Source organism: Silurus aristotelis, assembly GCF_946808225.1.
Source record: "Silurus aristotelis genome assembly, chromosome: 5".
NCBI lineage: Eukaryota > Metazoa > Chordata > Actinopteri > Siluriformes > Siluridae > Silurus > Silurus aristotelis.
In genome coordinates, this window is record NC_139578.1 from 14601460 (window position 1) to 14619271 (window position 17812).

Genomic DNA, 17812 nt, shown 5'->3' on the forward strand with positions numbered 1-17812 from the left:
AAGTGCATGAGTGCAGCAAAATACCAGTTCACTAACATTTCCTTAAAGTAGTGAAATCATCCTTTAAATTTAATCAAATTAAACAAACTGTTCACTGTAACAATAAAACATCGCTTACTGAACAATCAGGGACTTTACTGATACGATAGAAAATATTGTGGACATTTTTTTTTTTTACTTCTACATTTAAGTCTGTAGAACATCATTTAAAACAAAAAGATCACATAAAAAACTAAGACAGCTTTTCCAAAGATATCATATTTAAGTTTTACTATCTTTGCTATTTACCAGTTTATTATTTAAAGTGGTTCTTTTTGACACTCTTTCTTGTAGACTTACAGAAGGCTAGGCTTAAAGAACAAACTCCAGCTTTGACCAACTATATAAGGCCTATGATTAAAGCCTCTGGTCAATCTTTTAACATGGATTTTAGAGGAGACTTTTGTATGAATGGAACAGCAGTGCTCACCTGATATGAATGAGCCTGGAGGCATCTGGCTGTAGTTGGCCACAGCCAGAGCCATGGCCGGTGGAGCTGGGGTAAAAGGGGGGCCGTAGTTCTGTGGAGTTGCATATGGTCCAGGTGGGATTGGCTGGACAGAAGCAAAACCATATTTAAACAGTTTCCTTTATAAAATGCTGGGTGAAGTTAGGTGTGTTCATGGTGCAATTGTTTGAGCATTTACCGGTGGGGTGTGTGTCTCATTGCCCTTGCTGGCCAATCTGCTGAGAATACTCCTCTCGGACATCTGCAGGCGTGCTGCGATTGGTGGGACTCTAGACAGTGTTGCCGGAAGTCGTGTTACATCAGCTTTCATATCGCTAAGAAGCTCCTCCAGTTGGTTTAGAACTGCAATCAAACATGGCAGTTGTCCAACATGTTATTCAGAAAAGTGCGGAAAGGTGTGTCTATGTGTATAGAGCTTTTAATAACTGACTCTGTTCCTCTGTTACTGAGGACCCAAACAGGACCACTTGTGTTGAAAGGTTAGTAGAAGCATCATGTAGTTTGTAATTACAGCAGCAATTACTAGGGACAAATCTGTAGTGTTCAAACCATCCACAAAAAAGTGAGCAAACATTTTTAAATCTTTGGCATATTAAATTGAAAATACCTACATTATAAAAGGGAGTTACTGAAATGTTGGGAATCCAAAATATTCAATGCATAGTTTTATTTAAAATGTTAGGCTAAACAGAAAGTCTATTATTTGATTCACTTTAAAACTCTATATGTTTTTTATAATTACATTGAACACCTTCCTGCAGTGATCAAGAATTCTGACAGCAGAAGGAAGCTCATTAGTAATGAAGATTTGAGCTTGTAATTAAACAGTGATACTCAACCCATGCTGTGTTTTTTAGAAAGTACACTTTCAATACACATCAGTTGTTTTCTAAAAAAAAACAAAAAAAAAACAAACAAACATAAACTTTAACTGCTATAACACTACTAAGCAGGCTATGTTAGGCATGTTTATCCAGAACAAGTTAGAGAAATCTCTCACTTATAACTCTCATCTCATTTATATAACTGAGAAGTTGAGGGTTAAGGGCCTTATAAAAGGGCCCAGGAGTGGTAGCTTGGTGGTGCTGGGATTTGAACTTCTTTTGATCAGAAGGTCACCTTAATGTCTGAGCTACAACTTCTCTAACAGGAAAAGGTGGACAAGGCGTCCCAACATTACCTACTTGTCTCTAATTAAGCTCACTTAAATAATTTACATGTAAAGAAACCTTTAATGGCCACATGTTTATGTAGAAAGCACAATTTACTTTTGCTTGTGTGTCTTTGATGAAAGTGCTGGCTTATCATTGAATCTTTATATGAGAATAGGATCAGCCTTGAGTTTGGGACCCTTTGAGATCCCAGATAAACAGTGTGGATACATATTTTGAGTCCATATATATATATATATATATACACACACACACTGTAGAAGTCAGAATGTGAAATCATTCATATATTGTCACAGATTAGCAGTTAGCAAAAATAATCTAACCTGATATAATATTAAAAATATTTCAAATATTGTGGAAGGATCAAAAATCTTTTTTCACTTATGTTAACTAACTGGATAATTTAAAACTATACTTAGGCAGAAACATTTGAAGGACTGTCTCTGAAAACACATCACATATTATTAACCTCAGCATAAGAAAAGTTGACGATTCATACATGAAAAACATGGAACATCTGATTTTCCATTTCAGCAAGTTAGAACATTCTTGAATATTTCATTTTTGACTTCAGAAACCACCATGAAAAAACATTACAATATTGTGCAAATAAGGAAAATAGGAACTAAAAACATACAAAATGCACAATCGATACAAATCCTAAAACATACACTACTACAGTATAAAAAAAAAATAATGTTGCCTAAAAAATTTAACAAATTCTTACTTTGTGTTTTATTACATACACAAATTAACTGTTGATGTACAACACCTCGTTACCTAGTTCCTTTTGTATTTTTTATATTTTCACTGATCAGAGGGCTCACTGTATTTGTTATTAAACAGGAAATGCAGTCAAACTTCAAGTCTAGACCTACTGTTCCATTTGACAGCATGTCATGTAGAAATATCTCTATTGTTTTTCGTTTGCTTCTCGATTAAAAAAAATGCATTAGATTTTTTTCATGTAAAGGCTGTGGCCAGTTTTAAGGGGTGTGCAGGTGTGTATTATAGAAACCCGATTTAAATGCAATGAGCTTCCAATCATTTATATAATGTGTGTGCAAGAAGCTGTTTCTGTTTTACCCTATTATTCAATGTCATATAAAAATGTTTCTTCCAAGAAATGGAATAGGGTTTCATCTGGTTTTGTGAGTTATTTTTGGTAATATGAACCTCCTAAAATGGCCTTGGCCACCTTCTGGCCACTCCATTTATATAGCTCTGGAATTGCAACTTCTCATTATTTGAAAGGTTTACAGTGGGTTTAACTTCATCCCCATTGCTCAGATTCCGCATGATAGCTGAAACTTGTTACATACCGATTATCAAATCAGATAAGCATTTCTACAGCTTTTTCCAGCAAAAAGCGGCGGGAGTAAAAGTGATGGGCCAAACGAAACAAGAGCCATAATTGACTTGTTTGTCTTTGTCGATTAAGATAGCAAACAGAGCTGGTTCTCAGAATATTTTTAGCCGAAAATGCCTTTTGTGGATGTGTGTGTTCTCATGTCTTAGGGATGTTGTGAAATATGGCTTTCTTCCAGAAGCAGTGTTTTTGTGGATGTTGTCCAAGCGTAGCCACTTATAAACACACACACACAAAAGATCTGTGCTAAATTGCTGACTGAGTTTTAAGTATATGTTTACAAATCACATCTGTGTTGTACAGATGTTAGACACACATGCAAAATCTTCTCACCCTTGTGTAGGACGGCATTGGCAGGTTTGTTTCCTGCGAGCGACTCTTTGCTGAGGTGTTGGTGTGATTCTGCCAGACACTCCACCTCAGCGAAGCGTGCATTCAGGGCCATGGCCGGGTGAGTAGGGTCCTGCGTCATGTTAAGGTATGCTGCCCGACGCAGCTGTTCCTCAATCACCAGTGCCTGCTCTAACAGCTGAGAAAACGAAAAAAAGAAGAAAAAAGAAAACAAAAAAAAAAAAGAGAGGAGAAAGCACACAGAAAGACAGAGTTCGGTAAATGAACAAAGCATTCAATTCTAAAAAGCAGAATTAGTGGGGGGGGGGAACAAGAGGTAAATGGGTAATAATTCTAGTAACAATAAAAACAGAGAAACACAAGGCAGAGACATGGCAGTCGAACAAAATAAAGACAAAAAGATTCATTTATACACATGGAGCTAAGAGGGAGAAAAGTGGGATTGAAGGAAATATAGGTGGACTTCCTGGAGGAGAAGAATTGAAATGTACCAAATTCTCTTTAAGTGAGATTTATAAGGAAACTTAAGCAGATACATTACGTACATCATGCAATAGCTGCAAGGATATCACTTGCCGTGGCATTTTAAATTATACAAGCAAGGAAGAGACAGAGAGAAAGGCCACGAGGAAAGAAAGAATGAGGATGTAGAGAACGGGATATGAAACATGTAATGGAGCAAAACACGAGAAAAAAAGAGAGGTTGTGTTGCACAACAGTTTGTGTCAGCATGTTGCGTGTGCCTGTCATCACACTTTTTTAATAATGAATTAATGAAATCCTGAAATAAACCAAATATGTTTAAAGAATAACTACTGTTAGAGTAAATGCGGTTTAGAGTTTTAGGGTCATTTTCATTTTTAAAAGAATAGTCACAATAAATAAATACAACGTTATTCAGGCTGATCACCCTTATAATATGAATAAATATTTCACATATTAATGGCAATGGATGAAAACACCGGCATGAGGGAAATTGAAGAGTTTCTTGAGCATGAAAATAATGTAAAACTTTTTCTGAGCCATTTCTGGGCCATGAGAGAATGAGAGAAATAATATCTTCTTTTTGTTTTGTCTATTTTATTTATTTTAGAATAAAAAAAAAATAAATCACTTTGACTATGAGTATAGTTCTGTCCGAATGTTAATAAAAGGTTTTTGAGTCACTATTTTTCAAATCACATATTTGCATACTATTCTAGAAAACTATTAACCAGTTGTCCTATCATAGTTGGTGCTTGAATAAAAATCTTTTTTAATTTGGTCAACAGAATTCATCCCAGCATTTTTTTTCAAAGATTCTGGATTCAAGTGTTTCTTCGAACACCTCACATTACAGGAAATATATTTTGAGATAATGCTATTATATACAATTTCAAAGATTTGTATCTATGCCAATCTGATTCTGGTCATGCATGAGCCTTATTACAACACTTTATGTAGTCTTTCAGTGGAATTTCTCACCCTTTTTTATGTTTGTGGTTTTGGAGAGTCATGATGACACATCAAAGATTTTACCAAAATAACTTGCTTAACACAGCGTTCAGCATATTGTAATGACAGAATGTTGACTGACAAATTCTGATGAACACTAGCACTTATGTTCACCTTAAACCTCCTGGCCAAGAACTTGTTCTTCATCTCCAGGAAGTTGCCCTTGTTGGCTTGGGACTTGAATGGCTCATTGACGATGGCAAACTGGGGGTCGTTCTGAATGTCCTGCCATCTGGCATAACCATGACTTTTATGGGTTAAGGGTTTAACATGTGACCTCTTCATGACTACATCGTTTAGCCTGACGTTGAAAACAACATTTAACTAAACGTAGACTAATTTATATAGTGAAAGAACTGATTTTCTTGCATTAATGACTTCAGGATAGAATGATTATATGTAAGGATACAGTACGATGCCAGCCAGAAGCCAGAAGTCGTGCCGCCGATGCCAGATCTCATTCATCTTCCCAGATGAGATTGCTGCTCGCTCCTCGTTCTGCCACAGTGTGTGCAATTCTACAAAGAGGCAAATAGACAAACAATGAAAAAAAATATATACGAGTGTGCCAGCGGTGAGCGAGTGGAGGGCGGAGCCGGACGGAACGAGCGGTAAGAAACACCTGCAGCTGATGAGACTAATCAGTGCGCTCTGTTTCAGTCTGGCGACGCCAATAAAGGGGAGCGAGACACCATCCTCTGGGAGAGAGCCACCAAGCAGAGAATAGCGGAAGGGTCGCCAAACGGAGAAAGACGTGCCGGCCGGGCGGCTCTAGAAAGTGAAAGCGTGCCGATCCGCGGGTGAGACGGGTCGTCAAGATGAAAAGGCGTCCCAAACCGCGAGTGCAAGGGTGAGCCCCGGCGTGAGTACTGGAAAGGAAAGCGCCGGCGTGAAATCGAAAGAAATTAAAGAAAACTCTGCTTAGTGAACTTTTGCCTGTCTCTCTTTCTTCCAGCGTTGAACCAGTAGAAAGTTACAATGAGATACTGTAAAAATAATTCCAAAGTGAAGCACAGCTGCATATTACTGCTGATTTCTTTTCAGTGAAGCCACTGATAAACATTCCCTCCTTACAAATCTGCCTATGCTTATTTTGTCAGGATATACACAGCTCTGCTCCGAACTGTATTGACAATAAATCAGTGTCAAATATTTTGCCAGCACTGGGGCACTGTGTATAAAAAGCTCACACTGGGCTCAGGTTCTCAAACTCATCTTTGTGTTAATCCTAACCAACAGAGAATGGAGTCTTAACAGTGTGCCTGCATAGACCGTTTGGGTAAAAGTCACAGCAGAGTTTCACGTCTATAAAAATATTTACAAAATGTCTTATCTGTACAAGTCCTACTTGTGTATACAACCGTTGGTCCAAGCAGTCAAACCTGCCACACTTTTGTGTTAACAAGATTTGCACTGCTGTTGTAGATTTAAAACTAGGAGCAATGGATGATAAATGTGTGCAGTAAGCTCTCGCTTCTACCTGTAAATCCTCCATCTGCAATGTTGAACATGAACCGTGGACGCTCGGCTGGTTTGCCGTTCCCCCTGGCCGTCTCCTCCTTTTGCCCTTTGACCTCTTTCCCGGCATCCTTTTCAATCTTGCCCTCATCTGAAGATAGAAAAAAGAACAGAATGCAGTATCAATGACTGTTTTATAATAAGGGAGGATAAAAATGGTTATGATAAGAGCCAGAACTCGTAGTAATCACCGTTCTTCACATCCTGCACTTGGCCTTCTGTTTTCTCCTTCTTTTCCGCTGTTTCTGTAGCAACAGGAATGTGCTCGCTCTTTTCTTTCTCTTCCGTTACTTTTTCACCTGTTCCTCCTTTTTCACTCTTCTCCCCTTTCTCTGCTGCTGGGATAACAATTAAAATGACATCTAACTGTACTGGACAGGTTTAGCATCCAATCAGATTACATAAAGGAATATTCTGTTTAATATTTACTATAGATCATTTTAACATGTTTACCCGTATTAAAAACAGTAAAAAAAAAAGCTGCTTACTTCTAAAGAAAAAACTCAAGCAGTTTTTGAGATTCAATTAACGTTAAGATTTTTGAAAGAGTATTCTCACAAATTATTAAACATACTTTAAAGCTTTAAAGAGTTGGGAAGTCAGCTACAATTATGACATACCGTAATTTCCGGACTATAAGCCGCACCCAATGAATTTGACAAATTTATTTATTTTTTAACATAAATAAGCCGCACCTGTCTATAAGCCTGTCTACACTGATGTACTTTACACAGGCTTTAATGAAAGACACATTACACACGGTGTAACGGGTGAAATATGTTGCACTTCTATTAGGATCATAGCGGTATTTTGGGAAAAGACCGGCACTGCATACTTCAAGTATTACTGCGTGTGTGGAGACCGAGGATTATGTCCTTTTTATTTTCTGATGCTCATTTCTAAGTTTCTTTGACTAACCCATAACGCTGTTGCAAAGAAAAATAAAAAAGCACGAGTTTTGAAAACCTGTCTGTGCTTATATGGTTTCTGTTGCAACTGGAGTTAGCGAGCTCTCCCTTCACCCAGACTCAACGCGTTACAACGGCTTGTATCTAAACGGTAGCCAACCAAGAAAGTCATTGTTCACTGTCTTCCTCCACAGTGGTACCTTGACCTACAGTGGTACATTGACCTACGAGTGCATTAATGTACGAGTTTTCCGAGGTACGAGCGGTCACTCTGTCAATTTTTTTGCTTTGTTACGCGGGCAAAACATTGAGGTACGAGCTCGAGACGCCGCTGCTAGATGGCGAAGCGAAGCCAGAAAGCGAAGATTGTGACGAATATTAAGATAAGCAAAGAAGAAAAAGTAAACATTTTAAAGTTTAGGGATACGTAGTGTACAGGAGTGATAGTAAAAAACGAGTTTTCCCTCTGCCTCCGCTTATCGCCTCTACCCCCCCTCCACACACACACACACTCACACACACCCCACCGGCGTTTTCGTTAGCTCAAGTCGTCTCATCTCCAATTAAAATACACTGAATAAAACCTTATCACATCTTTACATATTCTTTCTATTATGTTTTTATATAAGATTTGGTTTTTAGAAAAGTATTTTCCAATTTAATAACATGAAACATAAAAACGGGGTGTAATTTTGAGGGTTGGAACGGATAAATGCCATTTTAAATATTTTCAATATGGAAAACTGATTTGATGTGCGAGCAAATTGAGATACGAGCTCGTCCACTGAACGAATTAAACTCGTAGGTCAGGGTACCACTGTATTTCTCTGGGGAGTTTATCACACAGGTAAGGTGCGTTTTTTCGTTTCCGTTCGGAAATTTCATTGGTCTAATGTTATGGGGTTCAGTTTTTTGGCTGGAAGTTTGTGAAACAGGGAAAAACTCAGGAAAAATCCATTAATTAGCCGCTTCGTTGTTTAAACCGCGGGGTTCAAAACGTGGGAAAAAGGTAGCGGCGTATAGTCCGAAAAATTCAGTAATTGGACTTGTTTACGTTTAATTTACTTGAGTATCTTTTGAATTTTATATTCAATACATTGAAATCGCTTCATTCCTAAGGTATCCTTTCATCAGCAAAGCGCTTTTGTACTGTGAGAAGATGCAAATGCTGTTAAACGGCTTTTAAATTAAAAAGATAATCCAAAATGAACTCAACAACTGTCACAGTTCTTTCAGTTCACGAATAGATCAAAACAGTGTGAGCATAGAATTTTGCTTTGTTTTTATGGATAAGGGTCCTTTTAAAACTATTTCTGTGCGAGCGTGTTGTCGTCATTGAGCGCAGTTCTGAGAACAGTTCTGAGAACTAACTTTAGCTGATGTGATGATAAGAATGAGTCAATTTGTTCAGTTTGTATTGTGATGGCTAGATGTTGGCAAAGTGGTTTGTGATGTCAAAGTTAACAATAAACTCAGTGTGGGATTTAAGACCAATGTATTTTTTATTTCGAGACACTGCTCGTCTCAAATAATTTGTTTACTTTCATTTACAAATTTTAGTGTGGTTTTAATGCACATTGAAAACTCTACCTTGCTTTTCCTCTTTGATTGCAGGAAGCTCTGATAAGGATTCTTCCTTCACTTTTTCACAGCCAGTATCCTTATTAGGGCTCTCCTCTCCACCCTTCTCTTTCCCACACTTTGACTTTGGTGAGGGTGGAATGGTGTCAGAAACTTCTTTTGACTTGGAGTCTCCAGCACTTGCTCCTGTAAACCCTTCAGGTGGCTCAGGCTTTTCACTGAGTGTGGTATCTTTTTCAGTCTCCTTTAAAGACAGAAAGAGAAAAATTTTCAGTCTGCCAAATTCCGCTAAATTCACATACATGCACAGACACACAAAACCACAAGTGCAACCAGCCCTTTACTCCTATACTTACTCACACTCCTACACACTTACCTCTTTGGATTCTGTACTCTCTGTGTTTTCTTCTTCTTTCCCCTCTCTCCCCTTCTCCTTCTCTTTCTCTGCATCATTCAGGCCCTCTCCCTCTTCTCGCTCTCCCTCCTTTCCAATCTTTTCTGGTTTCTCAGGTGGAGAGGGTGTGGCTATAAAGTCACAAACCAGCATCTTGTCATGAGTCTTGTCAAGTGTCTACTTTTGTGTGCATTCTCATTGTGTTTATGTTTGTGCATATGCGCTCTTTTAATGGCAAAGTATATAATTCACTGCTTTACAAAAGATCATCTGGTAATCATGTTCAGCATAATGGCCTTTCTAATAATAAGAAAAGTGCACAGGCTATCCAGCTGTCCAAACTGTAAAAGCGAAATATTAAAGAATTTCTGTAATTCGCTGCAATGTAACCATACATCATCAGTAAGAACAGTCTGGACAAATCAACTCACAAATTAATAGCATTAAGAGTTCAGGTTCTTTTTCCGATTTGCTCACTATAGTCACACGCTACCCTCTGGTGGACTAACATGATCGCATCCTATTTAGGTTTGAACATAACAGCATATTGTTGATGAATTCACATTTCCATGTGAATCTGTAGATACTTTGTGTGTGATGGTATCAGAGATGGCAAAAGTACACACATCCTTCATCTAAGTAGAAGTACAGATACTCATGTTAAAAAAGACTCTGGTAAAAGGTGAAGTACTGACTAAATTTGAAAATTCTAAAGTTAAAGTAAAGAAGTTTGGGCTCTGACATGTGCATAAGTAAAAAGTAGCCATTACTACTACCTGTTGTAGTGTCACGCTGGTAACTGGACCTCACTAATTATTGCTGTCAATAGATTCAAATATTTCATCACAATTAATCGCATGATTGTCATATGTTTACTCAAGATTAATATCAACTTAATCATACATTTTTATCTGTTCTAAATGTACCTTTAATTAATATTTTCCAATGTTTTTATTCTCTAATCAACATGGGCACGGACAAATATTGATGCTTTATGCAAATGTATGTTTATTATTAGTGAAACCAAACTCAACATAGAGCATGAAGACAAAATATTCTTAATATTCTAATATGTGTTAAAGTAATTATGGTGTTTTAAATTATGTAAATCATTAGGACACCAAACTGAACTTTTGCTATGTTTCCACACGGACAGTTTATGAGGTGATACTGGAAAAATGCACCTCTTCAATTGGTTTCTATTCATATATTTATTATGTCTGTGATGCAAATATTTACTGAGATTCAGGCTGTTTTATTTTTGTGTCTGTGAAGAAAGATGACAGAGACAGAGATGGCAGAGAGTTTCCCCTGTCTGTTTTCTTTATTTTACAAAATCACAGGGTTATTATGAGTGTATACAAATAAAAGTAGACCCTTTACAGTTTCGATTGATGTATTTGAAGTTTGTTTCAGCATTATAAGAAGAATAGCCACAAAACCGCTGTTTGTCGACCCCCAGAGGGTTCATTGTGTGCATTATGGCGAATTTTAGTGCTGATTTAAAACATGGCGCATCAGTAAAACAAATGTTAACTGAATAAAAATTATCTGAGGAGTTTATTTATTTATTTTTATATCCAAGTAGAGAAAAGATGTTGTAAATAAACGTGTGTTGCGTTGAAGGTTTTAATTTAGACTCTTTTATATTTATTTATTAATATATTTTTTTAATGGTCAAAGAGAAATGCGTTAATTGCATATTAATAAAATTAGTGATATTAAAAAGAATTTGCCTTAATGCCTTATTAACACGTTAATTTTGACAGCACCAATTAAAATATTAATAGAAAACAAATTTCCACTTTTTGTTACCTAATGAATGTATCCAGGCTGAACACCCACCATATAGAAGCAGAGAAAAGATGATGATGATCAGGAATGTCTCTTTTCTCAGTCATGTTTACATCGCTGACTCCCTCGGTCTCATCCACGTCAGCTATACTTTTTGTTGCCTTCTGCTTTGCTCATTGTGAGTTTCGTAAACTAGCCTACATCTGTGGTGTGTGATAACCAGGAAATGATACACCAGTGGTAGATTAGAAAAGCCGCGCAATGACAAGTATTTGGTTAATGGACTGAAAACGGTGCGCAGTGAGAAGTAAAAATATTGACATGTCACGAAATAGATTAAAGCTAAAGTAACGAGCCTGATTTAAAAATGTAAGAAGTAGAAAGTACATATATTTGTGTAAAAATGTAATAAGTGGGAGTAAAAAGTAAAAAGGATGGTATGCTGTATGGATGTGCATGTATTGTCTGTAAACACTACACAGGAACATGTTACTTGTGTGTGTGTGTGAGTGTGTGTGTGTGTGTGTGTGTGTGTGTGTGTGTGTGTGTGTGTGTGTGTGCGCGTGCGTGTACCTGGCTTTGAGGTGCAGGGTGTGTTGTTGCAGCTTTGATCTGGAGTGGGTGTAGCGGTTTTGATGGCAGGTGAGGAAGCTCTTGAGGATTTCTTGGAGTCCCCAGTGATTTCAGGCTTCAGTTCAGGCATACTCCATTTTCCATTAATGTGTTCAAATTCCTGAACCTGCACACACCAGCACAGGAAGAACCCTGCCTTTAACATTTCTGGAAATTCCATTATTTGGCTAGACATCTCAACTGTTTCCCTGCTTTGTTTTCCACATATTTCATTTTTAATGATTATTATTATTTCAAAGAAGTATGAAAGCAAAGGAAAAAAAAAACAGCTGTTTAACTAAAAGAGATAAACACCGTTAACCCTAATAATAACTACTGTTGTCTATGCACTGCACAGCAATGACTAAAATAATAAGTGTTTTGCTTAACATTGAAACCATGGTTATTTATCATAATTACCAAATCTTAGCATTTTAATCAATAGAGAATAAGATTTCATTTGTACTGTACATTCAGAATGTACATTGTACACAAAGTGTAAGTCAGATCCTTAATAACATCACTTGAGTATTTTTTTAAACTCACTCCATCAATTAATCTATGCATCCAAACAAGCAATATGATTAACTGTGCAGTGCTACAAAAAAAGTAATATCTATGATCTATGAAGCATCTAAAGTCTGAAATCTTGCAAACTTCCAAAACAGAAAGTCTGAAACCTTGCACTGCAATTCCATAAAAAGATTAGCCAGACATTACTTTCTTTAATGGATCTATATGTCATTCTTTCAAATAAAACACTGAATTCTCAGACCTTTTTTTTCACCAGGCTCATGACTCCAATGCGAGTCAGAACAGGTTGCCTGCACAGACCTTCTCTCGGCACGCCATCAGCAAATGTCTCTGAACCATCAGCTACCGGCTCACACAAGTGCCTCATGAAGAGAGAAACATATGCTCTGCAAAGATAGAAAAAAGAGAAAGAGAGAGAGAGAGAGAGAGAGAGAGAGAGAGAGAGAGAGAGAGAGAGAGAAATTACTCAGAGCAATTACTCACATGTAATTATTCAACTTCAAGTCGTTTCATTGTGTTTTTATTCACAGTGTCTTCGAGTCATCAATGTTTCTTACTTGAACTCTTTCTCACTTTTGCCACGCAGGTCACGGACCAGCCACTGGCAGGAGAAAGCATCCTGAGAAGGCATACCCCATCTCATCACCGCGTTTAGGAAGGCTTTTCTCTGTCGCGTGTTAAAGCCCAATACCTGTAACACATACACAAACACACACACTTACTGCTAAACAAGTTTTATATTCATTAACCAAACATGGGGTAAATTTAATGCAATTAAAGTCTCACTAAAGGATAAGGATGTATAAAATTAAAGATAATTGGATTACTTTCAGAAACTGGAGTTACAGGGGTGCATTATGTAAGTTCTCAGACAAAATCTTTCAAGAGGAATTTATCCTGGGAGGAAATCCTACGTATGAATTATAACAGATGCAACACAGTAAATTCATAAACCACATGACATTTCCATAGTGTAAGCTGACTAACCATCAAAGCACAATTATACCAGTTTTGGTCACTCTTTTGTCTGGGAATCACAAATATGCCATAGCCATCTGTAGCCAGAAATCAAAAGAGCAAGATTTGCTGTGCTCTTTGGATGAGAGAAAATTGCATGCAGTCTCTCTAGCAAGTAGCAACTTCTGGTTTAAAAGGTCATACTTTCAAATCCCAGTATCTTCAGTAGCCCTTAACCTTAACTTCTAAGTGCATAAAATGAAACAATTGTACATTTCTCTGGATAAGAGTGTCTGCCAAAGGCCATAAATGTATTATTTACTTAAAAAGCTGTGACTGAGATTTAGACTATTTCCCTTCTAATGCATATTCAGACCCTAGTGCAAGCAAGAATTAGTGCAAGCAGGCAGAACAGCATACAGAGTTGATCTGGGGTCAACCTGATCTAAACTTACCTGAACCTAGTTAGGATAAAGAAATAATGTGCAGCCACGAATGTCTTTATGAACACTGCTTTATCAATTTCATTAATGAGTGTGTAACATTGTGGACACACCTACCGGTACTTTTTTGTTTAGTGCAGCCAGATTTCTGTACCACGAACAAACCCCCATCAATACCTGCTCATTCAAGTGTAAGCCTAAAAGATTTTGGTACATTGCTCTCATTCTTGGCCAAAACTGTTGGAGCAAATTTCTTGAGAACAAGATTTTACTCTAAGCGGCTTAATACACACTGGCACTGATCTGTCATCTGGTCATGTTTTGAAGGGCACAAAGCCAGAGTTGTTGTGTACACTGGTTCATACAACTCATCAAGTGATCACAGTCAAAAATGTGCAATACATAATTACAATCTGGTGTTAACTGAAGCTGATTGTAGAGTTGTGTAATCATGAATAATTATACACAAAGGCCCTTCAGTGGCAGGCCAGGAACTCGACACAACAGCTGCAACCAATGCGTTTGAAAGACTAGACACTTTTACCTCAAGGTTGCCTCCCACTCGAGCCAACAGAGGAGGCAGTGGTTTATCCTTTTCGTTTCTGATCTGCCTTCGAGACTGCCTTCGACCTGCCAAAGGAAGAGATGGCTGCCAAATGTCTGTTTATTTGTAATATCAACAGCACACGCTGCAAGGACCTTTGCTAATAACATCAAAGCCTCTTTCTGTTCACTCCTTTTGTGCGAGTCTGTGCACATGCTTTTTTTACTCACCTTCTGGCCTTTCATCAAAGTCCTCATCCTCCTCCTCAGATCCCACAGAGTATTCAGACTGGTTGTCTGAGATATCAGCATGCCACTCTGTAACCGCAGACAGCAGGGTCAGCAGACTAACACAGAACAGCACCCACACATTTACATATACACACCTAATACTGTGTCTGCTCTCGCTTCATACAGCTACCAGTTCAATACAGGAGACTGGATTCAGAGTTATTCCATTTCCATCATTTGAAAAATGTTACCTTTACTCAATTACACGAAAAGCTTTTTTTTTTTCCTACTCACATTTCCATTAAGCTCTAAATAACTTTTTATAGATGACAAAGTTTATTAATCAAATATTTTTTTTTTTTCAATACTGATAACTCGTGTTTCTGTGCATTCTAAATGTATTTGTAAAAAGACAAATATAAAGTATAGCTAAAAAAAATATACAACACAATTTGAAAAAAAAAAAAGAAATCAAAATGACTCATATACAAACAGATTACTGGACCAACAACAAGCTTTACTTAAACTTACTTATTGTCAAGTTGTCAACCTTCTAAAAAATGGAGAGTGAAATCATTAAGCCAGCTTTTGCCAATTTTGGCAGTCTTGGGCCTAAGGAAATGTTCTTGGGAGAAGCTGAGTACAAGAATTAAGTATGCATTTGAAGGGCATATAAACTGTGTTAAATTGAAGTAAAATAAAAACAGCGAAATACTACTTGATAAGTTTCCTGCATAACTAACATTTTAAACACTTGGCTGAGGTACTGGTGGATAGCAAGGTTTGAAAAAACTTGAGTGCATGGCATTGGTCGATTGTACACTGTTGTGTGTATTCCAATTTGCCAAATGTACCTTGATCCTCCTGTGCAGCATCATTGTAGTTGACCTGTTTGCGAACTCTCTTGCCCTTGCCCAGGTTCCGAGCCAGATCCTCCTGCTGCTGCTCATAATGGTGCCGGAGAAGTTTCTCCCAGTAATCTGGGTCTACATTCTCCTCTTGCTTAATGATCTCTCTCTCAATCTCCTCAATCTGCCAAAAGATATCCATATGCAAACATATATAATATGATAACATAAAAAAAGGTATAGATAGTAAGATCCTGGTATAATTTATCATAACTTTTCATTCTAATCTGCTACTTAATTTCTTTTTGGTGTTTCTTCACCATTCCTTTCATTTCTTCACCTCTCTCACCTTGTCGTCCTCTCGGACTGTGTACTGGGCTACTTTGAAGGAGCTAAGGTACTCGTTCATGTTTTGCATGTCCGTGTCATCAGTGTCATCCTGACTCCGGTCCAGCAGACGTTCAATGGCAGCGTTATCATAGTGAATCACGCTGCTGTCGTCATCCTTATTGTCTCCAGCTGGACACAAATACAAAAGCAATTTTGTGCATCTCAAAATCTTTCCTTCAATCTTAATCACAAGTTTATTCCATTAACCTTTTACCCTTTCATATGTATCCCTCCTTTAAACTCTCACCTTCAGTTTCGTCCTTAAACAGCTCCTCTGTGCCAAACTTCAGGATGTCGTCTAGCTCCTGCTTTGACATAGAGCCAGCTTTGGAGCCCAGCCCTGGTCGCACCACCAGGTGGGTCAGCATCATCTTACGCTTGGCTACCTGGGTAATCCGTTCCTCAACAGACGCACGGGTCACAAACCGATAGATCATCACCTTATTTGCCTGACCAATTCTATGAGCCCGACTGAAGGCCTAAGAGACAAAGAATCATGTAGAGAAAATGACAGAAAAGTAAATAAATTGTTTTTGTTTTTTTAAGCATGGTATGATTTGTTGTCAGTGCTGTCATACATGATCTACAAACAGCACATAATTCAGACATTTTAGAAATAACATCTCTGTAAATGACAAAAGCATTATAAGTTCATACATTTTCACTAAAACATGCCATGCTAATCTGTCTCTTCTTGCCAGTATGGGTGTGTTTACATGTACCTGAATATCATTGTGAGGGTTCCAGTCAGAATCAAAGATAATGACAGTGTCTGCAGTTGCCAGATTGATTCCCAATCCCCCTGCCCTTGTAGACAAAAGGAAACAGAACTGAAGTGCTCCAGGAGCTGAAATTAAGAAAGATAAATAACAAATATTACATTTTATTTTCTACCAAATCTGACATGTAGTATGAGTGGGTTATGGTAAGGAGAAGAAATTATAAAGAAAAATGCAAGAAATTGCATTTAAACTTAAATAATGATATTTATATTATATAATAATTATATATACAAGAGTAAACTTTTATTTAAAGTAGTTTATAAAGGCTTTTAAAATGTATGTAAGATATTAAAGTGAAATCCAAGATGTGTCAACATACATTTAAAAATAGTATAGTTTTAAATAATACCCACAGGGTTTATGCAGGGTTCATGATGCGAATCTAACCTTTTTTCTTTGCCTAGACTGGGATTGTGGTTTCTCACCATTGAATCTGTCTATGGCCTCCTGTCGCAGTGCTCCAGTGATTGCCCCGTCAATACGCTCATACTTATAACCTTCATAGTCCAGGAAATCCTCTAGCAAATCCAGCATCTTAGTCATCTAATGTGAACATGGCCATTATTATGTGAGAAGATTCATATTCAGTACTGCATTGTGATGCTCTGTGCACATTACTGTGTATGTGTGGTAAGCTATTTTATATTTATATATTAAGTCGTACATTATAAAAATCACATCAGTACTATAATGTACTTAAAGTACATTATAAAAATCACATCAGTGCTTACCTGAGAGAACACAAGCACACGATGACCCTGCTCTTTCAGTTTTCTCAGCATCTTCTGCAGCAGCATCAGTTTCCCAGAAGATTTTGTGAGGCTGACCCCCTCATATGACCCACTTGGTGCCTTTGGAGCCTCCTACACACACACACACACACACACACACACACACACACACACAGAGCATTTATAATGTGCTTTTTCCATATTATTCCAACCAAAAACTTAAAGTACACATCTTTGCCATCTTAAAAAAATTTGAAAAAAGTGTCATTTATCTTACTGCTATTTATTGTAAATAGGCCACTTATGCACTTCTGGTTTGATGCTAACTGCATTTCATTGGCTCTGTATATGTACCTTGCACAATGACAATTAAATCTAATCTAATCTAATCTAATCTAATCCAATCTAATTCAAACAGTTAATAGTGCAGTATCAATTTCACCCACAAGATGGCAGCACTTCGCTGTGCTCACTATTTTTACAGAAATATTCAAGACAAAAGAATATATTTAAGTTCATTATTTGCCAATCACTTTTATCCAACTGAAAGAAAAAAAATTCAAGCAATGAAAACTTATGGTTGTCTATAAGAAAACAAAAGCGGGTGCCTAACAGTAGAGCATTAGGTTCTTTTCTTCTTTTTACTAGTTCT

At 37.4% G+C, this 17812-nt stretch overlaps 2 protein-coding genes across 7 annotated transcripts in view; both read right to left on the bottom strand.

The window, feature by feature from the left end:
- mus81 (MUS81 structure-specific endonuclease subunit) overlaps positions 1 to 17812 on the bottom strand; it is a 121606-nt gene that overhangs the window by 16853 nt on the left and 86941 nt on the right. The window lies entirely within an intron of this gene.
- chd3 (chromodomain helicase DNA binding protein 3) overlaps positions 1 to 17812 on the bottom strand; it is a gene marked incomplete at its 5' end in the record, with an annotated part of 45852 nt that overhangs the window by 13893 nt on the left and 14147 nt on the right. For 3 of the 6 annotated variants that reach the window (XM_083541143.1, XM_083541141.1, XM_083541139.1), the window contains 20 exons: positions 470 to 593; positions 687 to 850; positions 3383 to 3578; positions 5009 to 5141; positions 5304 to 5412; positions 6375 to 6503; positions 6604 to 6747; positions 8911 to 9145; positions 9278 to 9426; positions 11663 to 11828; positions 12477 to 12621; positions 12793 to 12926; positions 14180 to 14265; positions 14410 to 14496; positions 15264 to 15441; positions 15607 to 15776; positions 15895 to 16126; positions 16370 to 16494; positions 16855 to 16972; positions 17161 to 17292. In XM_083541143.1, the coding sequence (XP_083397269.1) occupies positions 470 to 593; positions 687 to 850; positions 3383 to 3578; positions 5009 to 5141; positions 5304 to 5412; positions 6375 to 6503; positions 6604 to 6747; positions 8911 to 9145; positions 9278 to 9426; positions 11663 to 11828; positions 12477 to 12621; positions 12793 to 12926; positions 14180 to 14265; positions 14410 to 14496; positions 15264 to 15441; positions 15607 to 15776; positions 15895 to 16126; positions 16370 to 16494; positions 16855 to 16972; positions 17161 to 17292 (2956 nt within the window). Of the gene's footprint in view, positions 1 to 469; positions 594 to 686; positions 851 to 3382; positions 3579 to 5008; positions 5142 to 5303; positions 5413 to 6374; positions 6504 to 6603; positions 6751 to 8910; positions 9146 to 9277; positions 9427 to 11662; positions 11829 to 12476; positions 12622 to 12792; positions 12927 to 14179; positions 14266 to 14409; positions 14497 to 15263; positions 15442 to 15606; positions 15777 to 15894; positions 16127 to 16369; positions 16495 to 16854; positions 16973 to 17160; positions 17293 to 17812 lie in introns of all 6 variants that reach the window. The other 3 variants (XM_083541142.1, XM_083541140.1, XM_083541138.1) reach the window with 1 other exon arrangement.